The sequence below is a fragment of the Pseudophryne corroboree genome, chromosome 6 (assembly GCF_028390025.1).
Source record: "Pseudophryne corroboree isolate aPseCor3 chromosome 6, aPseCor3.hap2, whole genome shotgun sequence".
NCBI lineage: Eukaryota > Metazoa > Chordata > Amphibia > Anura > Myobatrachidae > Pseudophryne > Pseudophryne corroboree.
The window spans coordinates 464024324-464049423 of NC_086449.1; the positions used below are offsets into that span (position 1 = coordinate 464024324).

A 25100-nucleotide genomic window follows, 5' to 3' on the forward strand; every position below is an offset into this window, starting at 1 on the left:
AGAACTGGCTTCAGTTCCTGAAGTTCAGACGTTTGTCAAGGGAGTACTGCATATACAGCCTCCTTTTGTGCCTCCAGTGGCACCTTGGGATCTCAATGTAGTTTTGGGATTCCTAAAATCACATTGGTTTGAAACACTCACCACTGTGGACTTAAAATATCTCACATGGAAAGTGGTAATGCTGTTAGCCCTGGCTTCAGCCAGGCGTGTCTCAGAATTGGCGGCTTTATCCTATAAAAGCCCTTACCTAATTTTTCATACGGACAGGGCAGAATTGAGGACTCGTCCTCAATTTCTCCCTAAGGTGGTTTCAGCTTTTCACTTAAACCAGCCTATTGTGGTGCCTGCGGCTACTAGGGACTTGGAGGATGCCAAGTTGCTGGACGTAGTCAGGGCCCTGAAAATATGTTTCCAGGACGGCTGGAGTCAGAAAATCTGATTCGCTGTTTATCCTGTATGCACCCAACAAGCTGGGTGCTCCTGCTTCTAAGCAGACGATTGCTCGTTGGATTTGTAGTACAATTCAGCTTGCACATTCTGTGGCAGGCCTGCCACAGCCAAAATCTGTAAAAGCCCATTCCACACAGAAAGTGGGCTCATCTTGGGCGGCTGCCCGAGGGGTCTCGGCTTTACAACTTTGCCGAGCAGCTACTTGGTCAGGGGCAAACACGTTTGCTAAATTCTACAAATTTGATACCCTGGCTGAGGAGGACCTGGAGTTCTCTCATTCGGTGCTGCAGAGTCATCCGCACTCTCCCGCCCGTTTGGGAGCTTTGGTATAATCCCCATGGTCCTTTCGGAGTCCCCAGCATCCACTAGGACGTTAGAGAAAATAAGAATTTACTTACCGATAATTCTATTTCTCATAGTCCGTAGTGGATGCTGGGCGCCCATCCCAAGTGCGGATTGTCTGCATTACTTGTACATAGTTATTGTTACAAAAATCGGGTTATTGTTATTGTGAGCCATCTTTTCGGAGGCTCCTTCTGTTATCATGCTGTTAACTGGGTTCAGATCACAAGTTGTACGGTGTGATTGGTGTGGCTGGTATGAGTCTTACCCGGGATTCAAAATCCTTCCTTATTGTGTACGCTCGTCCGGGCACAGTATCCTAACTGAGGCTTGGAGGAGGGTCATAGGGGGAGGAGCCAGTGCACACCAGGTAGTCCTAAAGCTTTTTACTTTTGTGCCCAGTCTCCTGCGGAGCCGCTATTCCCCATGGTCCTTTCGGAGTCCCCAGCATCCACTACGGACTATGAGAAATAGAATTATCGGTAAGTAAATTCTTATTTTTTGTAATAATGTCATCCTTAGGTTTAAGTGTGTGTTGAGCTGCAAAATTTGCTTCTGTTTGTCCATGTATTTTATGATTGACAGCCACCAGCACTGGTTTTGACTAATACATTGCCCATTAATAATTTGATTTGGTCCTGGATCACCAATCCAAGTGTTCCAAGGCACCCCAAGGTGCTATTCGATTTCTTTTCTAAGGTTATTACAAGGGGTTGCAGTTAAAATGCAGGCTTTTGGGATCCCGGTGTTCAGGATACCAACGCCGTAATCCCAACAGCCAGCAATACTGACAGTCTGAATCCCGGCGCACCAGGGGTATTCCCACTTGTGGGTGTCCATGACACCCATAGACTGGGAATAGATCCTGTGGCGAACGCAGCGAGCCCACAAGAGGACTCTTAGGGGGATATTCAATTGTTTGAAAAGTCAGTTGGGTGTCTCTTTTTCCTATCTAACAGACAGGAAAAAAACAGACACCCAACCGACTTTTCAAACATTTGAATTCCCCCCTTAGCATTCGTCCTGCTGCCGGTATTCTGGCCAGCAGGATGCCGCTGTGTGGATATTGACAGCCGGCACCCCGTCTCCCGGTAAAACATATGTAATCCATTACAAGTTACTTCTCTATGAACAAAGTACATCTATTACTACGTGATAGTCACTGCCTGCAATACTAGTTACTTGTCTGGTAGATCGCCCTGTAAATTTAACAATAATTGTGTACAGTCCTCAAATTAGAATTTGAATTCATTGTGGTAATCTTTCAATTCCTTACTTATCTTTGTAGCACACAATATATACGTGATTTCTTTGCTGTAACTAGCCTGTAATGCTCAGCAAGTGTTTTCTATTGTGCTGTGCTTTATTGTTCTATCTAGTTTCTAGATTTGACTTCCAAGTGAAATGGCAAAAGGTTTGTTTTAATTAACCTGTTACTTACCCAGTATGGGTTATTACAGCACATAATTATTATTGTGTAAGTGATCTGTCCATTACATGGTTTCTTGTCCTGTCTAGTAAAGATATTTTTTTAATGTTTGCCACCTAAATTATTAGACAGAAGTGAATAGACCGATAGCTTTCATCCCAGTCCCATATGTCTGTAATCACTATCAACATACAATGGAGAGGATATCTTATTTCGGGCTCTCCTGATGCAGCAGCTTGTCTCTGCTCCAGTAGCAAGAGGAAGACTCCTGTGGTTTGGATAAACACTGCACTATAAGAAAAGAGATCTGTGTAGTGTAAGGTTATAAGGAGTCAGGAAGTGATGAGTAATAGTCCGTTTTCTCTCCTTAAGCTTACTGAGCTTCCCAGGGTTAACAAATGAAGTAGTTGCCAGTTACTACAGTTTTTTCAGAGTGCTGAAGACACTATTTATCCTAAGCTGGCCTGGTACTTCAGATGCACTTTAGGATGGATTCAACACAAAATTCATCAGTAAGATGTTTCATAATGTTTCTTCCTTCCAATCTCTTGCACAATTTTGGTGATCTTGTTGGGGCCAACACCTACAGTATATCTCTAATCCAAGCATTCCCAACCTCAGTCCTCAAGGCACAATAACAGTGTAGGTTTTAGTTTCACAACATCCAGTGTGGAAACACTAGTGTGTGCTCCCGTGGGTTGTTCGTCGCATCTATAGATTGATCCTGTATGCAGGGCAATCTGAAGATTACGTTTGTGGTGCCATGCAGTGTAATAAAGATGGAATGAGGGATTGTTCCGTCATTCATTACAGCGGCTAATGTGTACAGGCTATCTTGCCTGTTCTGGGAGGAAGGTAAAATCCCTCCGGCCACCAGCAAGATTGGCGGTCATCTAGTGTGTACCCAGCTTAAGTGTGAGCGAGGGCATGTGTTTATTGCAGACTAGATGGGCCAAGTGGTTATCTGGCGTGAAATTCTATGTTTCTATATATCTGAATTACTGTTCTTCTTTCCTGCACAAGCAGCATGGAAGCTCCCATTCATATTAATAAATGCACACATACTGTGCAAAGAAACACAAAACTTTTGCAGAAAATCATGTCTGTTTTTACCAAGTAGTAGAATAAAGAAGAATTAAAGTACATAAAGGTTTTAATCCTTACCTACTTTTTGTCTCGCTTAGTTTCTATTTTAATTTCAAATGCTGTATTTTCTATAACGTATATTTGTTTTTTCTTTACATTTTTAAATCTAGACTATTAATTCTGCGGTCGTCCAACTGTATGTCTCAGACCGTAATTCCACATGGATAAAGAAATGCTGCGGGGTGGTATGCCTAGTGAAAGACAATCCAAAGAGATCCTATTTCATTAGAGTATATGATATAAAGGTAATGCACTAATAATTTTTGTATATATTTTATGTGCGTACAACCTGTTAGTTATGTTTGTTATGTTTGCACATCCCAGAAATAGGCAAATCTCAGTGGAGTACCAATGCATAGTTAGAGGGTTGTGATAACTTTTTTTTAAAATATGTTGGTGTTCTAGTTTAGTGGACATGCTAATCTCTTTACTTCATAAAGTAATTATTAAAATACTTTTTTAATAAAGCTAGAGCTGTCATTCCTTATAATTGGAGGTCTACATCTCCGTCAGAGATGTACGGTCTTTTGACAGCAACTAAACTATCCTATACTGGATATTCCCAGGCCCAGAGCGCTTTTACCACCATATAGTCATGAAGGGTTTTATTTTTTTGTATTTTCAGTAATGTTAAATACAGTGTGTGTAGTAGTTATTGCCAAGAAGAGCCATGGTGCGCAACCAGTAAGTATTGCAGCTTGTTTGACAAACCTCTCCTTCTGAGCAGTAATGTAATACCGAAAACTTTTCTATTAAACACACTAGACTTAATGCGTATTACCAGTGATTTGCTATGCAATGTGTATTAGCCAATTGTTTATTCAAAATCCAGTATACTTTCTCTAGCCCAATCATTAATTCAAAGCGGATATGCTTATACAGATGTATAAGGTGCTGACCTCCACACCAATACTGCGTCCTTTTGAAATTGGTGTGGATTGGAGGAGCAGTACATAAAACTAATCCTGACCATTTTGCAGTCTGATTGCATGTGATCATTGCAAATTGTTTTGCTAGCGATTAGACCATAATCCAATGTGATCAGAATGCAGGGGAATTTGTCAGCACGTGATAGGAATAGTAAAATTTCAGAAGAAAGCCTGTTACCCAACAATGTATGCCTGACCACACATTCATCCAAATGATTGGAATAGTTGTTTTATAATGATATGAATTAAAGTCTAATTATATTAGTTTCTTTCTGCTCAATCAAGTCCAGTCCATTTGGATTGTGGTAATTTAGGATGACTCAGTACAGTTGTTAGTCTCATTGTCAGAGAACTACATAGTGCCTGACTGTGTTTGTTGAAATACAGGCTTTAGTAACATTTTCTGCTTGGTGTTTGTTAATGTGTTCTATTTCTTTTTCAGGATGGTCGACCACTCTATGAACAGGAGCTGTATTATAATTTTGTATATAATAGCCCAAGATCATACTTTCACACATTTGCTGGTGATGTAAGTAGTGATCCTTTCCCTTATAGTATGATGATATAAATATTTATAATAAAGAAATCATGTTGGCAAATAATTAAGCTTTCTACAGATAAACCTGTCTGATCCAAGCATATATTCAAAGTACATAGATGGCAGGAAAAATAAAACTATTATTTGGCCATGAAATTATTGAAACTGACAACAGATCTCTTAACTGAGAGTTTTTTTGGTCTTTACAAATCAAGCAAAATGCTTGTTAATATGTTTTGTTACAATGACCTGTGTACACCATTGAATGTCACTTGTCTAATGGAGAGTGGGGCAGTTATCACTAAAATAAGATTGAGGGAAATGTAAATAGCTTACACTCGCACACAAGAAGAGAGTTGCTGCTGCAATGGTATGTAAATGTCAGAAACCGCATTAGAGTTCGCCCCCCTTGTGGCTTGCACAAAAATCTGGAGGCAACTTAAGACCACCCTCATCCACTGACTGGTCATCTCCAGATTGGACTACTGTAACCTCCTCCCAACTGGCCTTCCAGACTTCTACCTCTCTTTACTCCAATCTGTCCTTAATGCTGCTTCCCGACTCCTCTTCCAATCCAAACATACTACGTCTGCCTCCAATCTCCTACAAGCCCTACGCTGGCAACCCTTCCTCTTCAGACTCCAATTCGAGCTTCTCACACACAGCCCTTGCCCAGTCATCTTCCATTTACATATCTGGTCTAATCTCCCTTCGCACTCCCACCCACCCACTTCGCTCCACAAATACATGCCGCCACTCCTGCCAACTGATTACTTCCTCCCGCCTCCAAAATTTTGCTTGTGCTGCTCCCTACCTCTGGATTTCTCTCCTGGTCAGACACTCCACCTCTCTTTTAAAACTTCAAACAGGCTCTCAAGACCCATTTCTTTATGAATGCCATCCAGCTCTCATACTGTCCCCACTGTTCCTTGCTCCTTCCATCTGTGTCACCCCTGTCTCCCTGCTCACATTTAGAATGTAAACTTTTACGAGTAGGGTCCTCTTCACTCTTGCGCTTCTCCGTCCCACACTTTTATTATCATTTACTCCATACTCCCTACAGCATCGCCTAACTCTTGGTTGCTGCCACCCTGCTGCATATTTGAGTGGTACATTTGCTGATACAGAAATATTTATAAACCATGTCCTTGTCCTGCATTGTTTTGCACTGGATGGCACTGTTTTCTTGTTTAATTCATGTGTCTGTGTACTTTGTAAGGCGCTGCAGAACCCTTGTGGCGCCATATAAAGGCTAATAATCAGCGGTATCGTGAGGCATATAGCGGGACTTACTCATGAGGTGAGAACATCCCTCTTAATTGAATTCCCCCCCTAAGACTGATAAAGATTTGGGCCCATATCCTACCGTGGTAAAGTCTGATAATTTCTTATACTTACTACATTTACAGATGGGTTCACGGTTATCTTGACTAGTTTTCTGCGCCTAGGCACAACATGACTTATACCCCTTTCAAACCGCAAATATATCCCAGGATAGACTCAGGTCGAGGTGCAGTCTAAAAGCACCATTTTTTAATATCCCGGGCCGAGTAACCCTGCATTTCAACCCGGTATAAAAGCAGTGTTATACACGGGTTGGACCCGGGTAAATGTGCACTCTAAAGTGTCCAACTCGGGTTATTCAACACTGCATTCATGTAAAAGTGCTGATTGGCTGTTCTCTGTGTGCTTTGATGATGTCAGCACTCAGCAGCCTGAGCCCTGCTACACAGGAGAGAACAGAGAGCATTAGAGATATTAAGAATTAGTGGTGAGGCAGAGATTGATAGGCCACTTACTGCATACCTCCCAACTTATTTAAAGTACAAAGAGGGACCCTGGCGCGCGCTAAGCGCGCCCAAAAAGGGTGTGTGACCTATATGAAAGGGGCATGGCCTCGTGACAGAGCCTCAATCGTGAGTAACGCCCCCTTGTATCATCACTGAACTGCTTTTTGAGCTGCTGGCATGCGCCCCCCCCCCCCCCCCCCCCTTCCTCCCTCTGTCACCTGTGAATAAATGCTGTACGCATGCTAAGGAGAGCAGCAGTGACGGGAGCCTCTCAACTACCCACCCCCCCACCTCGGGACAATGCAGCCTACAGGTGGGATGGCGGGACAATCCCCAAGAAAACGGGACTGTCCCGCGAAAATCCGGACAATTGGGAGGTAAGTTACTGGAACAGTTAAAGATGCAATTGTGTATAAAAACATAGCTCTGTCCACCATGATTCCTGCAATGCTGTGAGCTGTCCCCACCCTCTCCTTTTGTCCCCTTCTGACACCTCATCTTTCTGAGCCAAAAAAATTCCATTTAAAATGACATCCATGGTGTTTTAATTGCTGACCCGGGTTGAGGTAAAAGGAGCCAACCATGCAATAAACCGGGTTGAAAGTGTAGTGTGAAAGGGTCGGACCCAGGTTCAAAATACCGTGTCGGACTCGGGTTTGCGGTGTGAAAGGGGTATTATTAGCATAAACCCTTCATCTATTGTTCTCAACTGCAATACAATACAGCCGGGGATTAAGTAATTACAGCAGGGGATTAAGTCATTACAGCAGGGGATTAAGTCCGACTGGCCAGTCGCAGTTAATTCTATTAAAGGTCAAGATAAATGTGGACCCATCTGTATAACTTGGCCAGTGCCACAAGATTGTCATTAAGCAAGTAGTAGCAATAAAATTTGAAAAGACTGAAATGAAGAACAGGAAGCTATAAACCTGCGAGTGACCTTAGATTTGGATAAACAGAGTACTTTCTGAAATATATAGTACAAAATAATATCATAACATAGCATACATTTTATGATTATGTATTATGACTAGTTTATTTGAAAAGTTTTCTAGTGAATCTTGATACAGGTTGAGTATCCCATATCCAAATATTCCGAAATACGGAATATTCCGAAATACGGACTTTTTTGAGTGAGAGTGAAAAGTAACGGGAGATTGCAGTGCGCAATTCAATTATTTTTTTTGCGCTAATTGCGCCTGAACGAAGCTACAATTGAATAGCTCTGTTGGGAGCCATCTGCTGGCTGCAGACGAAAATAATTGAATTCCCCCTTTGTCATCTTTCTGCCCTGCTACAACTGACCAAGTAAACTGTGAGTGCTGCTGTTGTGAAGTGGAATCATCTAGAGCAGCAACAGCTGAGCCGCAAAGTGGTAGGCTCCCCAAACTCACAGAAACTCGCTGCTGAGCACTGAAGCACCTAGCATACAGAAATAGTCTATGGGTGTGATGTATGGCTCATCATGTACTCTTGGCCATGTAGTGTATATGGATAAAGAACAGTTGTACACCAAGTGTAGTTTGAAGTGTCCCATTTTCAGATTGCACTAAATGTATAAGTTGTGTGCTACAGGGTCGATATTGCCCCCTGCCCCTTTCACTGTTTTTATTAATGACTTTGTAGATGTCGCGGAACAAAAAAGTCATTATTTACTGATGATGCTAAGCTATTGTAGGGTTATGGACACAAGGCAGTATAGTAACTTGCTACCAAAAAATAGAAGCAAAATGGAAAACTAGGCTGTGTTATGGAGAGTTAAATAGAACTTGGATAGTAATGCACATGGGCCGTGGTAAGATAACTATTATACTTTAAAAGAAGGGAGGTAACTCCGCTCAGGATTTTAACTTAGTACAAATTATTTTACTATTAAAACCAGGAAAAGATCCAAGGTTAAAACAATCAGTTAGACCAATCTCATTGCTAAATCAAGATTTCAAGCTCCTTACAAGCATTATGGCAAATAGGTTACAGTCAGTGCTAACAAAAATCATACAGACCACACAAACCAGGTTTATAAAAGGCAGAAGCTCAGTACAGAATATGAGACACTTAATAGCAGTGTTAACTAAAACCTATAACGATAAGGAAAAAAAAAATAAGAATTTACTCACCCGTAATTCTATTTCTCGTAGTCTGTAGTGGATGCTGGGACTCCGTAAGGACCATGGGGAATAGCGGCTCCGCAGGTGACTGGGCACAACTATAAAGAAAGCTTTAGACTACTGATGTGCACTGGCTCCTCCCACTATGACCCTCCTCCAGACTTCAGTTAGGATACTGTGCCCGGAAGAGCTGACACAATAAGGAAGGATTTTGAATCCCGGGTAAGACTCATACCAGCCACACCAATCACACCGTATAACTCGTGATAAAATACCCAGTTAACAGTATGATAACAACTGAGCCTCTCAACAGATGGCTCAACAATAACCCTTTAGTTAAGCAATAACTATATACAAGTATTGCAGACAATCCGCACTTGGGATGGGCGCCCAGCATCCACTACGGACTACGAGAAATAGAATTACCGGTGAGTAAATTCTTATTTTCTCTAACGTCCTAAGTGGATGCTGGGACTCCGTAAGGACCATGGGGATTATACCAAAGCTCCCAAACGGGCGGGAGAGTGAGGATGACTCTGCAGCACCGAATGGGCAAACTCTAGGTCCTCCTCAGCCAGGGTGTCAAACTTGTAGAATTTAGCAAACGTGTTTGACCCCGACCAAGTAGCTGCTCGGCTAACTTGAAGAGCCGAGACCCCTCGGGCAGCCGCCCAAGAAGAGCCCACCTTCCTCGTGGAATGGGCTTTCACTGATTTAGGATGCGGCAGTCCAGCCGCAGAATGTGCAAGCTGAATCGTACTACAGATCCAGCGAGCAATAGTCTGCTTTGAAGCAGGTGCACCCAACTTGTTGGGCGCATACAGGATAAAGAGCGAGTCAGTCTTTCTGACTCCAGCTGTCCTGGAAACATAGATTTTCAGGGCCCGGACTACGTCCAACAACTTGGAAGCCTCCAAGTCATTTGTAGCCGCAGGCACCACGATAGGTTGGTTCAGATGAAAAGCTGATACCACTTTGGGGAGAAACTGGGGACGAGTCCTCAATTCTGTCCTATCCATATGGAAAATCAGATAAGGGCTTTTACATGACAAAGCCGCCAATTCTGATACACGCCTGGCCGAAGCTAAGGCCAACAACATGACCACTTTCCACGTGAGATATTTCAAATCCACGGTTTTCAGTGGCTCAAACCAATGTGACTTTAGGAAATCCAACACCACGTTGAGATCCCAAGGTGCCACTGGAGGCACAAAAGGGGGCTGAATATGCAGCACTCCCTTAACAAAAGTCTGAACTTAAGGTAGTGAAGCCAGTTCTCTCTGGAAGAAACTCGATAGAGCCAAAATCTGGATCTTAATGGAACCCAATTTAAGGCCCATAGTCACCCCTGACTGTAGGAAGTGCAGGAAACGGCCCAGCTGAAATTCCTCCGTTGGGGCCTTCCTGGCCTCACACCACGCAACATATTTTCGCCATATGCGGTGATAATGGTTTGCGGTTACTTCTTTCCTAGCTTTAATCAGCGTAGGAATGACTTCCTCCGGATTGCCCTTTTCTCTGACGTCCTAGTGGATGCTGGGAACTCCGTAAGGACCATGGGGAATAGCGGCTCCGCAGGAGACTGGGCACAAATAGAAAGCTTTAGTACTACCTGGTGTGCACTGGCTCCTCCCCCATGACCCTCCTCCAAGCCTCTTTTAGATTTTTGTGCTCGAACGAGAAGGGTGCACACTAGGGGCTCTCCTGAGCTTCTTAGTGAAAGTTTTAGTTTAGGTTTTTTATTTTCAGTGAGACCTGCTGGCAACAGGCTCACTGCATCGAGGGACTAAGGGGAGAAGAAGCGAACTCACCTGCGTGCAGAGTGGATTGGGCTTCTTAGGCTACTGGACACCATTAGCTCCAGAGGGACCGATCACAGGCCCAGCCTTGGAGCTCGGTCCCAGAGCCGCGCCGCCGGCCCCCTTACAGAGCCAGAAGCAAGAAGAGGTCCGGCAAATCGGCGGCAGAAGACATCCTGTCTTCCACAAGGTAGCGCACAGCACTGCAGCTGTGCGCCATTGCTTCTCAGCACACTTCACACTCCGGTCACTGAGGGTGCAGGGCGCTAGGGGGGGGCGCCCTGAGCAGCAATAGAAACACCTTGGCTGGCTAAAAATACATCACATATAGCCCCTGGGCTATATGGATGAATTTTAACCCCTGCCAGATTTTCACAAAAAGCGGGAGAAAGGCCGCTGAGAAGGGGGCGGAGCTTATCTCCTCAGCACACAGGCGCCATTTTCCCTCACAGCTCCGCTGGAAGGACGTCTCCCTGACTCTCCCCTGCAGTCCTGCACTACAGAAACAGGGTAAAAAAGAGAGGGGGGCACTAATTGGCGGGTTATTAACAATACAGCAGCTATAAGGGAGAAACACTTATATAAGGTTGTCCCTATATCTATATATAGCGCTCTGGTGTGTGCTGGCATACTCTCCCTCTGTCTCCCCAAAGGGCTAGTGGGGTCCTGTCCTCTATCAGAGCATTCCCTGTGCGTGTGCTGTGTGTCGGTACGTTTGTGTCGACATGTATGAGGAGGAAAATGATGTGGAGGCGGAGCAATTGCCTATAATAGAGATGTCACCCCCTAGGGAGTCGACACCTGAGTGGATGGCTTTATGGAAGGATTTACGTGACAGTGTCAGCTCCTTACAAAAGACAGTTGATGACATGAGACAGCCGACTAATCAGCTAGTCCCTGTCCAGGCGTCTCAGAAACCATCAGGGGCTCTAAAAAGGCCGTTACCTCAGGTGGTGGATACTGACGTCGACACGGATACTGACTCCAGTGTCGACGGTGAGGAGACAAACGTGACTTCCAGTAGGGCCACACGTTTACATGATCACGGCAATGAGAGGTGTTAAACATTTCTGATACTGCAAGTACCACTAAAAAGGGTATTATGTGGGGTGTGAAAAAACTACCTGTAGTTTTTCCTGAATCAGACGAATTAAATGAGGTGTGTGATGAAGCGTGGGTTTCCCCCGATAAAAAACTGATAATTTCTAAAAAGTTATTGGCATTATACCCTTTCCCGCCAGAGGTTAGGGCGCGTTGGGAAACACCCCCTAGAGTGGATAAAGCGCTCACACGCTTATCAAAACAAGTGGCGTTACCGTCTCCTGATACGGCCGCCCTCAAGGAACCAGGTGACAGAAAACTGGAGAATATCCTAAAAAGTATATACACACATACTGGTGTTATACTGCGACCAGCAATCGCCTCAGCCTGGATGTGCAGCGCTGGGGTGGCTTGGTCGGATTCCCTGACTGAAAATATTGATACCCTGGATAGGGACAGTATATTGTTGACTATAGAGCATTTAAAAGATGCATTTCTATATATACGAGATGCACAGAGGGATATTTCCACTCTGGCATCAAGAGTGAGTGCGCTGTCCATTTCTGCCAGAAGAGGATTATGGACGCGACAGTGGTCAGGTGATGCGGACTCTAAACGGCATATGGAAATATTGCCTTATAAAGGGGAGGAGTTATTTGGGGTCGTTCTATCGGACCTGGTGGCCACGGCAACTGCTGGGAAATCCACATTTTTACCCCAGGTCGCCTCTCAACATAAAAAGACGCCGTCTTATCCGGCTCAGTCCTTTCGTCCCCATAAGGGCAAGCGGGCAAAAGGTTCCTCTTTTCTGCCCCGGGGCAGAGGAAGGGGAAAAAGACTGCAACAGACAGCAAATTCCCAGGAACAAAAGCCCTCCCCCGCTTCTGCCAAGTCCTCAGCATGACGCTGGGGCCTTACAAGCGGACTCAGGCACGGTGGGGGCCCGTCTCAAGAATTTCAGCGCGCAGTGGGCTCACTCGCAAGTGGACCCCTGGATCCTTCAAGTAGTATCTCAGGGGTACAAATTGGAGTTCGAGACGTCTCCCCCTCGCCGGTTCCTGAAGTCTGCTTTACCAACGTCTCCCTCCGACAGGGAGGCAGTATTGGAGGCAGTTCACAAGCTGTATTCCCAGCAGGTGATAATCAAGGTACCCCTCCTGCAACAAGGGAAGGGGTATTATTCAACGCTGTTTGTGGTACCGAAGCCGGATGGCTCGGTAAGACCTATTTTAAATCTGAAATCCTTGAACACTTACATACAAAGGTTCAAGTTCAAGATGGAGTCACTCAGAGCAGTGATCGCGAACCTGGAAGAGGGGGACTTTATGGTGTCTCTGGACATCAAAGATGCCTACCTCCATGTCCCCATTTACCCTTCTCATCAAGGGTACCTCAGGTTTGTGGTACAAAACTGTCACTATCAGTTTCAGACGCTGCCGTTTGGATTATCCACGGCACCCCGGGTCTTTACCAAGGTAATGGCCGAAATGATGATTCTTCTTCGAAGAAAAGGCGTTTTAATTATCCCTTACTTGGACGATCTCCTGATAAGGGCAAGATCCAGAGAACAGTTAGTAGTCGTAGTAGCACTATCTCAGGTAGTGCTACGGCAGCACGGCTGGATTCTAAATATCCCAAAATCGCAGCCGATTCCGACGACACGTCTTCTGTTCCTAGGGATGATTCTGGACACAGTCTAGAAAAAGGTGTTCCTTCCGGAGGAAAAAGCCAGGGAGTTATCCGACCTAGTCAGAAACCTCCTGAAACCAGGGCAAGTCTCAGTGCATCAATGCACAAGAATCCTGGGAAAGATGGTAGCTTCCTACGAAGCGATTCCATTCGGCAGATTCCACGCAAGAACGTTCCAGTGGGATCTGCTGGACAAATGGTCCGGATCGCATCTTCAGATGCATCAGCGGATAACCCTGTCCCCAAGGACAAGGGTGTCTCTTCTGTGGTGGTTGCAGAGTGCTCATCTTCTAGAGGGCCGCAGATTCGGCATTCAGGACTGGGTCCTGGTGACCACGGATGCCAGCCTGAGAGGCTGGGGAGCAGTCACACAAGGAAGAAATTTTCCAGGGCTTGTGGTCAAGCCTGGAGACATCACTTCACATAAATATCCTGGAGCTAAGGGCCATCTACAATGCTCTAAGCCTAGCACGACCTCTGCTTCAAGGTCAGCCGGTGCTGATTCAGTCAGACAACATCACGGCAGTCGCCCACGTAAACAGACAGGGCGGCACAAGAAGCAGGAGGGCAATGGCAGAAGTTGCAAGGATTCTTCGCTGGGCGGAAAATCATGTGATAGCACTGTCAGCAGTGTTCATTCCGGGAGTGGACAACTGGGAAGCAGACTTCCTCAGCAGGCACGACCTCCACCCGGGAGAGTGGGGACTTCACCCAGAAGTCTTCCACATGATTGTGAACCGTTGGGAAAAACCAAAAGGTGGACATGATGGCGTCCCGCCTCAACAAAAAACTAGACAGGTATTGCGCCAGGTCACGGGACCCTCAGGCAATAGCTGTGGACGCTCTGGTAACACCATGGGTGTACCAGTCAATGTATGTGTTCCCTCCTCTGCCTCTCATACCCAAGGTACTGAGAATCATAAGAAGGAGAGGAGTAAGGACTATAGTCGTGGCTCCGGATTGGCCAAGAAGGACTTGGTACCCGGAACTTCAAGAGATGCTCACGGAGGACCCGTGGCCTCTACCTCTACGAAGGGACCTGCTCCAGCAGGGATCCTGTCTGTTTCAAGACTTACCGTGGCTGCGTTTGACGGCATGGCGGTTGAACGCCGGATCCTGAAGGAAAAAGGCATTCCGGATGAAGTCATCCCTACCCTGATCAAAGCCAGGAAGGATGTAACCGTGCAGCATTATCACCGTATTTGGCGTAAATATGTTGCGTGGTGCGAGGCCAGGAAGGCCCCTACAGAGGAATTTCAACTGGGTCGGTTCATGCATTTCCTGCAAACAGGACTGTCTATGGGCCTAAAATTAGGGTCCATTAAGGTTCAAATTTCGGCCCTGTCGATCTTCTTCCAAAAAGAACTGGCTTCAGTTCCTGAAGTTCAGACGTTTGTCAAAGGGGTGCTGCATATACAGCCTCCTTTTGTGCCTCCAGTGGCACCTTGGGATCTCAATGTGGTTTTGGGGTTCCTAAAATCACATTAGTTTGAACCACTCACCACTGTGGACTTAAAATATCTCACATGGAAAGTGGTAATGCTGTTGGCCCTGGCGTCAGCCAGGCGCGTGTCAGAATTGGCGGCTTTATCCTATAAAAGCCCTTACCTAATTTTTCATACGGATAGGGCAGAATTGAGGACTCGTCCTCAATTTCTCCCTAAGGTGGTTTCAGCGTTACACCTGAACCAGCCTATTGTGGTACCTGCGGCTACTAGGGACTTGGAGGACTCCAAGTTGCTGGACGTAGTCAGGGCCCTGAAAATATATGTTTCCAGGACGGCTGGAGTCAGAAAATCTGACTCGCTGTTTATCCTGTATGCACCCAACAAGCTGGGTGCTCCTGCTTCTAAGCAGACTATTGCTCGTTGGATTTGTAGTACAATTCAGCTTGCTCATTCTGTGGCAGGCCTGCCACAGCCTAAATCTGTAAAAGCCCATTCCACAAGGAAAGTGGGCTCATCTTGGGCGGCTGCCCGAGGGGTCTCGGCTTTACAACTTTGCCGAGCAGCTACTTGGTCAGGAGCAAACACGTTTGCTAAATTCTACAAATTTGATACCCTGGCTGAGGAGGACCTGGAGTTCTCTCATTCGGTGCTGCAGAGTCATCCGCACTCTCCCGCCCGTTTGGGAGCTTTGGTATAATCCCCATGGTCCTTACGGAGTTCCCAGCATCCACTAGGACGTCAGAGAAAATAAGAATTTACTTACCGATAATTCTATTTCTCGTAGTCCGTAGTGGATGCTGGGCGCCCATCCCAAGTGCGGATTGTCTGCAATACTTGTACATAGTTATTGTAACTAAATCGGGTTATTGTTGTAGTGAGCCATCTTTTCTAGAGGCTCCTCTGTTATCATACTGTTAACTGGGTTCAGATCACAAGTTATACGGTGTGATTGGTGTGGCTGGTATGAGTCTTACCCGGGATTCAAAATCCTTCCTTATTGTGTACGCTCGTCCGGGCACAGTATCCTAACTGAGGCTTGGAGGAGGGTCATGGGGGGAGGAGCCAGTGCACACCAGGTAGTACTAAAGCTTTCTATTTGTGCCCAGTCTCCTGCGGAGCCGCTATTCCCCATGGTCCTTACGGAGTTCCCAGCATCCACTACGGACTACGAGAAATAGAATTATCGGTAAGTAAATTCTTATTTTCCTTCAGGATCCGGTGTTCAACCGCCATGCCGTCAAACGCAGCCGCGGTAAGTCTTGGAACAGACAGGGCCCCTGCTGCAGCAGGTCTTGTCTGAGCGGTAGAGGCCATGGGTCCTCTGAGATCATTTCTTGAAGTTCCGGGTACCAAGCTCTTCTTGGCCAATCCGGAACAATGAGTATAGTTCTTACTCCTCTTCTCCTTATTATCCTCAGTACCTTTGGTATGAGAGGAAGAGGAGGGAACACATAAACCGACCGGTACACCCACGGTGTCACTAGAGCGCCCACAGCTATCGCCTGCGGGTCTCTTGACCTGGCGCCATACTTTTCTAGCTTTTTGTTTAGGCGGGACGCCATCATGTCCACCTGTGGCCTTTCCCAACGGTTTACAATCATTTGAAAGACTTCTGGATGAAGTCCCCACTCTCCCGGGTGGAGGTCGTTCCTGCTGAGGAAGTCTGCTTCCCAGTTGTCCACTCCCGGAATGAACACTGCTGACAGTGCTAACACGTGATTTTCCGCCCATCGGAGAATCCTTGTGGCTTCTGCCATTGCCGTCCTGCTTCTCATGCCGCCCTGTCGGTTTACATGGGCGACCGCCGTGATGTTGTCTGACTGGATCAGTACCGGCTGGTTTTGAAGCAGGGGTTTTGCCTGACTTAGGGCATTGTAAATGGCCCTTAGTTCCAGAATATTTATGTGCAGGGAAGTCTCCTGACTTGACCATAGTCCTTGGAAGTTTCTTCCCTGTGTGACTGCCCCCCAGCCTCGAAGGCTGGCATCCGTGGTCACCAGGACCCAGTTCTGTATGCTGAATCTGCGGCCCTCTTGAAGATGAGCACTCTGCAGCCACCACAGCAGAGACACCCTTGTCCTTGGAGACAGGGTTATCAGCCGATGCATCTGAAGATGCGATCCGGACCACTTGTCCAACAGGTCCCACTGAAAGGTTCTTGCATGAAACCTGCCGAATGGAATCGCTTCGTAGGAAGCTACCATCTTTCCCAGGATCCGCGTGCAGTGATGCACCGACACCTGTTTTGGTTTTAGGAGGCCTCTGACTAGAGATGACAGCTCCTTGGCCTTCTCCTCCGGGAGAAACACTTTTTTCTGTTCTGTGTCCAGAACCATCCCCAGGAACAGTAGACGTGTCGTAGGGACCAGCTGTAACTTTGGAATGTTTAGAATCCAGCCGTGCTGTTGTAGCACCTCCCGAGATAGTGCTACCCCGACCAACAACTGCTCTCTGGACCTCGCCTTTATCAGGAGATCGTCCAAGTACAGGATAATTAAAACTCCCTTCTTTCGAATGAGTATCATCATTTCGGCCATTACCTTGGTAAAGACCCTCGGAGCCGTGGATAGACCGAACGGCAACGTCTGGAATTGGTAATGACAATCCTGTACCACAAATCTGAGGTACTCCTGGTGAGGATGGTAAATGGGGACATGCAGGTAAGCATCCTTGATGTCCAGTGATACCATGTAATCCCCCTCGTCCAGGCTTGCAATAACCGCCCTGAGCGATTCCATCTTGAACTTGAATTTTTTTATATATGTGTTCAAGGATTTCAAATTTAAAATGGGTCTCACCGAACCGTCCGGTTTCGATACCACAAACATTGTGGAATAGTAACCCCGTCCTTGTTGAAGTAGGGGTACCTTTACTATCACCTGTTGTGAATACAGCTTGTGAATTGCCTGTAACACTGCCTCCCTGCCTGAGGGAGTGGTTGGCAAGGCAGATTTGAGGAAACGGCGGGGGGGAGACGTCTCGAATTCCAGCTTGTACCCCTGAGATACTATCTGAAAAATCCAGGGATCCACCCGTGAGCGAGCCCACTGATTGCTGAAATATTTGAGACGTGCCCCCACCGTACCTGGCTCCGCCTGTGGAGCCCCAGCGTCATGCTGTGGACTTAGAGGAAGCGGGGGAGGACTTTTGCTCCTGGGAACTGGCTGTATGCTGCAGCTTTTTTTCCCCTACCTCTGCCTCTGGGCAGAAAGGACGCGCCTTTAACCCGCTTGCCCCTATTGGGCCGAAAGGACTGTACCTGATCATACGGTGCTTTCTTTGGCTGTGAGGGAACATGGGGTAAAAATGTAGACTTCCCAGCTGTTGCTGTGGAAACGAGGTCCGAGAGACCATCCCCGAACAACTCCTCACCCTTATAAGGCAGAACTTCCATGTGCCTTTTGGAATCTGCATGTCCTGTCCACTGCCGAGTCCATAACCCTCTCCTGGCAGAAATGGACATTGCACTAATTTTGGATGCCAGCCGGCAAATATCCCTCTGTGCATCCCTCATGTATAAAAGTGCGTCTTTTATATGCTCTACGGTTAGCAATATAGTGTCCCTGTCTAGGGTATCAATATTTTCTGACAGGGAATCTGACCATGCAGCTGCAGCACTGCACATCCATGCTGAAGCAATAGCTGGTCTCAGTATAACACCTGTGTGTGTATATATAGATTTCAGGATAGCCTCCTGCTTTCTATCAGCAGATTCCTTCAGGGCGGCCGTATCCGGAGACGGTAGTGCCACCTTCTTTGACAAGCATGTGAGCGCTTTATCCACTCTAGGGGATGTTTCCCAACGTGACCTATCCTCTGGCGGGAAAGGGTACGCCATTAGTAACCTCTTAGAAATTACCAGCTTCTTATCAGGGGAAGCCCACGCTTCTTCACACACTTCATTTAACTCCTCAGATGGAGGAAAAGCTACTGGTAGTTTTTTCTCTCCAAACATAATACCCTTTTTTGTGGTACCGGGGGTAACATCAGAAATATGCAACACATTTTTCATTGCCTCAATCATGTAACGTGTGGCCCTACTGGAAGTTACATTAGTCTCATCGTCGTCGACACTGGAGTCAGTATCCGTGTCGACATCTGTGTCTGCCATCTGAGGTAGCGGGCGTTTTAGAGCCCCTGATGGCTTTTGAGACGCCTGGGCAGGCACAGGCTGAGAAGCCGGCTGTCCCACATTTGGTATGTCGTCAAACCTTTTATGCAAGGAGTCGACACTGTCGCGTAATTCCTTCCACAGCACCATCCACTCAGGTGTCGACCTCGCAGGGGGTGACATCACATTTACAGGCATCTGCTCCGCCTCCACATAAGCCTCCTCATCAAACATGTCGACACAGCCGTACCGACACACCGCAAACACACAGGGAATGCTCTGACAGAGGACAGGACCCCACAAAGCCCTTTGGGGAGACAGAGAGAGAGTATGCCAGCACACACCAGAGCCCTATATAACACAGGGATCCCACTATAAATGAGTGTTTTCCCTTATAGCTGCTTTTTATTTATTTATATATTATATATATATATATATCTCCTGCGCCTAAATTTAGTGCCCCCCCTCTCTTTTTTACCCTTCTGTAGCTTGCAGACTGCAGGGGAGAGCCCGGGAGCTTCCTTCCAGCGGAGCTGTGAGGGAAAAATGGCGCCAGTGTGCTGAGGGAGATGGCCCCGCCCCTTTTCCGGCGGACTTCTCCCGCATTTTCTGGAATACTGGCAGGGGTATTTTTACATCTATATAGCCTCTAGGACTATATATGATGTAGATTTGCCAGCCAAGGTGTCTTATATTGCCCTCAGGGCGCCCCCCCCCAGCGCCCTGCACCCATTAGTGACCGGAGTGTGAGGTGTACATGAGGAGCAATGGCGCACAGCTACAGTGCTGTGCGCTACCTTGGTGAAAACCGAAGTCTTCTGCCGCCGATTTTCCGGACCTCTTCATGCTTCTGGCTCTGTAAGGGGGACGGCGGCGCGGCTCCGGGAACGAACACCAAGGTCGGGTCCTGCGGTCGATCCCTCTGGAGCTAATGGTGTCCAGTAGCCTAAGAAGCCCAAACTACCACCTGTTAGGTAGGTTCGCTTCTTCTCCCCTTAGTCCCTCGCTGCAGTGAGTCTGTTGCCAGCAGATCTCACTGTAAAATAAAAAACCTAAATATACTTTCTTTCTAGGAGCTCAGGAGAGCCCCTAGTGTGCATCCAGCTCAGCCGGGCACAAGATTCTAACTGAAGTCTGGAGGAGGGTCATAGTGGGAGGAGCCAGTGCACACCAGTAGTCTAAAGCTTTCTTTATAGTTGTGCCCAGTCTCCTGCGGAGCCGCTATTCCCCATGGTCCTTACGGAGTCCCAGCATCCACTTAGGACGTTAGAGAAAATACGATAATAGTCAGTTGCGATGCAGACAAAGCATTTGATAGAATTTCAGGGGCACACTTAATAAGAGTATTACAAATTCAGAATTTTGGAGAGAGCTTTGTGTCATTATTTAAAACACTATATAAAGAACCAGGGGAATATTTAAGAGTCAATGGTTTGAACACATCAGTATTTCAGCTTAATAGAGGGACAAGGCAAGAGGGTGCTCAATGTCACACTTGCTATTTAATTTAGCAATAGATCCATTTATTCGAAACTGCCTCAGATGTAAAGAATGGCAAGGTGTGAAAATGGGAGACACTACACTGAAACTATCTGCATATGCGGATGATTTACTGCTTTATATTAAAAATCCGAAAGAAGCAATATCAGCGATCATGAAAACACAGAGAATTTTGTATAATATCAGGGTTCCTGGTGAATTACAACAAAACAGAAGCACTAGCACTAAATGTAGAAGCTAGAAAAGATGGAGGAGATATATTCCCATTTAAATGGGCAAATGAGACCATAAAATACCTAGAATTAAATATGACAACCCATCCGTCGGCGCTATATGCAGCAAACTTTCAGAATATTATACAGAAAACGATATCAGATTTTAAGAGATGGAAACCTCTCCCATTATCATATTTGGGTAGGTGTCAGTTGGTAAAAATGTTCATATGTAATTCAAATGCTCCCTTTAATTATGATAGATTCAGATTTAAAATTTTTACGTAAAACATTTAGTAAATTCATATGGGCAGGAAAGAAACCAAGGATAGCACTATATAAACTGATGCAAACTAGTAAAATGGAAGGGGTTAACCTTCTATGCTTGAAAACATATAATTTAGCAGCAAATTTAAGATATGCGGTCGACTGGATAAAAGACACCAATAATTACGCAGATAGTAAAATTGAAAAATCTTTATGTATAAATATGACGCTAGTAAGTGCATTACATACAACTTTAGCACTAATAAGTATGGACAAACCACAAAATATATTACTCTATAGGACATGTTTGGCGTGGAAAAAGGCATATATACAAAAAAAATATCACCTAATATCTCACTATTTTTACCGACAGGACACAATTTTTAGGTTTCACACATGGAGGTATTGACACAACGTTTATTAAATGGAGTAAACAGGGATTAAAATATATACACCGATTATTAGATAAGGGAAATGAAAGAATTTACACATGGGAAGCTATTAAATATTTTTTTTTTTCAATTGAGATCACAATTCTCTTATTTACAAATTAAAAGCTATATAAACAAGGTGACACTGAGAATTACGTAAGTTAATAAAGGAAAAAGGGATTGATGACTTGCTACACCGCTGCCCTGGGGTGCTGGCCTCCACATGGCTATATAGACAGATACAGTATTGAACCTAGAAAGAGAAAAAACAGTGATGAAGTGGAAAGAAGCATTCCCAAACATAGAGATAGAGATGATGATCACACAAACTAATAAAATGAACAAACAATTTATATCTGCATCCTATACGGAGATGCATCTTAAGATATTACATTTATACTTATATCACTCCCAACATGAGATACAACATGGGTATAACCATAAATTCCATCTGTTCTGAATGCAAAAAGACAGGAGCAGATTTAATGCACTGCCTATGGTCATGCAGGGTAGTGAAAGAATTTTGGGAAAGGTATCTAACTATTTAAATATAAGGTTAGGAAAAACATTAGAAATAACCCCTGAAAGAGCGATCTGGAACTACACACCGAATCAGAAGAGGGAGAAGTTGACAATAGGAGAAAAAAAAATGGTTAACTAAAGTATTATCAGGGGAGGCAGTCAATTGACCGCCTGTCGGAATCCCGGTGGTTAGGATACCGACACTGGAATCCCGACACCAGCTGAAATACCGGCGGTCGGAGTCCTGACCGCCGTCTGGTTACCCCTCTTGGGTGGTGGTCCACGCCACCACCCGGAGGGGAATAGAAACCTGTGGCAAGCCCGCGAGGGGATACGCTGCGCTCGCCGCCGGGCTCCCGGCATCTGTCTCCTGACCGCCGGGATCTTGTACTGATCCCATTATCATCAGCTAAGAAAAAATTCTGGCACATTGGGTAGCAGAGAATTCTATAGATCTAAAGATGTTACAAACTAAGATTGTGCACCTGTTTAAAATGGAATGGTTAGAAATGTTACAAAACATGGCGAGTGTGTGTATATGTGTGTGTGTGTATATATATATATATATATATATATATATATATATATATATATATATATATATATACAGTTAGGAGCTGGTTGGCTGGTGCGTTATCACCTTTCACTTATTACTGCTTTATCACTTCTCCAGGCTTAATACATCTGTCCCACAGATTGAATGACAGTCAGATGCTGACTGGTTAGGACTTTTTTTCTTTCAAACCTTTGATAAATATCTGCATTGCTTATGTCACCGCCAAACACATGGTTAGTAAGGTTTGATAACAATACAAGTCCATCAACTTCAACCTTGCATAAATACTGTGTGCGTGACCAAGGAAAAGGTGAAAGAAATCCCTGTGACAGTTGCAAATTTAGACTCAGTGGTGTTACAGTACCTTACTTCCTGGCCCCCAATGTAATAAATTCCAAATATCAGTCATGCCCACAACTGAAGACAGATGTCAGTCTTGTAAGAAAAGCAACTACTCCATTCTTAAATTACATCAACACTTAATCCATTCCAGACCTTAATCATCCTTTCTTGTATTACTGGGGACTCCTTTTTTAAATTGTTCGCTGTCGATTACCAATTATATGATGTTTGGTACAAAAAAGAAATCTGGCAAATCATTGTATTAAACTCATATAGATTTATAGTATTATGTTACTTCTAAATGTTCCTATTTCAAGTATACAAACATCATTAGAATGCAACTCTTCCAAATATCTTTATTAATGAGGTGCCCCACTCTGTAACCTATTCATTTACTGCAGGGCTGGCCAAACCGGTCCTCGAGATCTACCAACAGTTCACATTTTCCAGACCATCTAGCTGGTGCACAGGTGTAATCATTACTAATTAAGATGTGCTGCATTCATTCCTAACTGACAATTCTACAGATCTCCAGTAGGCCTGGAAAACATGAACTGTTGGTAGATCTCGAGGACCGGTTTGGCCAGTGCTGATTTACTGTATAACACGGTAATCTGTCCCTCTCCCCTTTTACGCATCCAAGTATTTTATTCACTATGCGCTGCTACAGTACTGAGCTTAAGGGCCCCATACACTACAGCACCATGTCGGACACTCATGTCGCATAATACGATTTCCCTTGAACCGGCTAGCAGCCTCCTAGTCGGCAAGATCGCATAGGATACATCGTATGCGGTCCTTTTACATACGATGTATCTTATCAGCCATGCCTGCAGTAACCGACATATCACGAGTGCAAGCACTAGCGATCTAGGGGCTCCGATCTGATGCTCACGGGAGTGCGCATCGGATCGGATGTAAAACACATCCGATTTGCCTCTTTCCATATCTGATTTATCGACCCGAAAGGTCGAAATCGGATGAAATCGGACATTATCGTTCTAGTGTATGGGGCCCTTTAGAGTCAACAAGTTTTGCCAAATCTTTTTTTTATTTTATTTTTTTTAATTCTTTTTATTACAAGACAATTCTCAACAACATGTACAGAACATACCAATAATCTTCTTCTGTTACATCCGTTTTACTATTTAGACATTGCATTATTTCAAATCATCACTATGGCCCTCATGCCGAGTTGTTCGCTCGCAAGCTGCTTTTAGCAGCTTTACACACGCTAAGCCGCCGCCTACTGGGAGTGAATATTAGCATAGTAAAATTGCGAACGAAAGATTCTCAAAATTGCGATTACACACCTCTTAGCAGTTTCTGAGTAGCTTCAACCTTACTCGGCATCTGCGATCAGTTCAGTGCTTGTCGTTCCTGGTTTGACGTCACAAACACACCCAGCGTTCGCCCAGACACTCCTCCGTTTCTCCAGCCACTCCCGCGTTTTTCCCAGAAACGGTAGCGTTTTTTCCCACACGCCCATAAAACGGCCTGTTTCCGCCCAGAAACACCCACTTCCTGTCAATCACACTCCGATCGCCTGAACGAAGAAAAAGCCGTGAGTAAAATACCTAACTGTATAGCAAATTTACTTGGCGCAGTCGCAGTGCAAACATTGCGCATGCGCACTAAGCGGAAAATCGCTGCAATGCGAAAAAAATTACCGAGCGAACAACTCGGAATGACCCCCTATGTTATTATTTATAATACACATAATATAACAACGCAGTTTCAGTTCTTTTCTAACTTTATATTATTATCTGCCCTAATCTTAATTCTTCTTGATACCATTTTGTCTGTTATCTCTGCTCTTATTATAGCTTCCATTTATGGGTTTAGGAATATATGTGTGTGTGTGTGTGTGTGTATGTATATATATATATATATATATATATTATTTTTTTTTCAAATCTGTAATAATTAGTCGATGCGCTATAACCTTCCACTTATCACTTCTTTTTCTCTATCGTCCTTGTGGATGCTGGGGTTCCTGAAAGGACCATGGGGAATAGCGGCTCCGCAGGAGACAGGGCACAAAAAGTAAAGCTTTCCGATCAGGTGGTGTGCACTGGCTCCTCCCCCTATGACCCTCCTCCAGACTCCAGTTAGATTTTTGTGCCCGGCCGAGAAGGGTGCAATCTAGGTGGCTCTCCTAAAGAGCTGCTTAGAGAAAGTTTAGCTTAGGTTTTTTATTTTACAGTGAGTCCTGCTGGCAACAGGATCAATGCAACGAGGGACTTAGGGGAGAAGGAGTGAACTCACCTGCGTGCAGGATGGATTGGCTTCTTGGCTACTGGACATCAGCTCCAGAGGGACGATCACAGGTACAGCCTGGATGGTCACCGGAGCCGCGCCGCCGGCCCCCTTGCAGATGCTGAAGTAAGAAGAGGTCCAGAATCGGCGGCTGAAGACTCCTGCAGTCTTCTAAAGGTAGCGCACAGCAC

General features: G+C 45.3%; 1 protein-coding gene across 2 annotated transcripts in view; it reads left to right on the forward strand.

Annotated features, from left to right (window-relative positions):
- Positions 1-25100, forward strand: part of WASL (WASP like actin nucleation promoting factor) — a 181926-nt gene that overhangs the window by 87961 nt on the left and 68865 nt on the right. For both annotated transcript variants that reach the window (XM_063927171.1, XM_063927172.1), the window contains exons 2-3: positions 3478-3612; positions 4739-4825. In XM_063927171.1, the coding sequence (XP_063783241.1) occupies positions 3478-3612; positions 4739-4825 (222 nt within the window). The remainder of the gene's footprint in view (positions 1-3477; positions 3613-4738; positions 4826-25100) is intronic.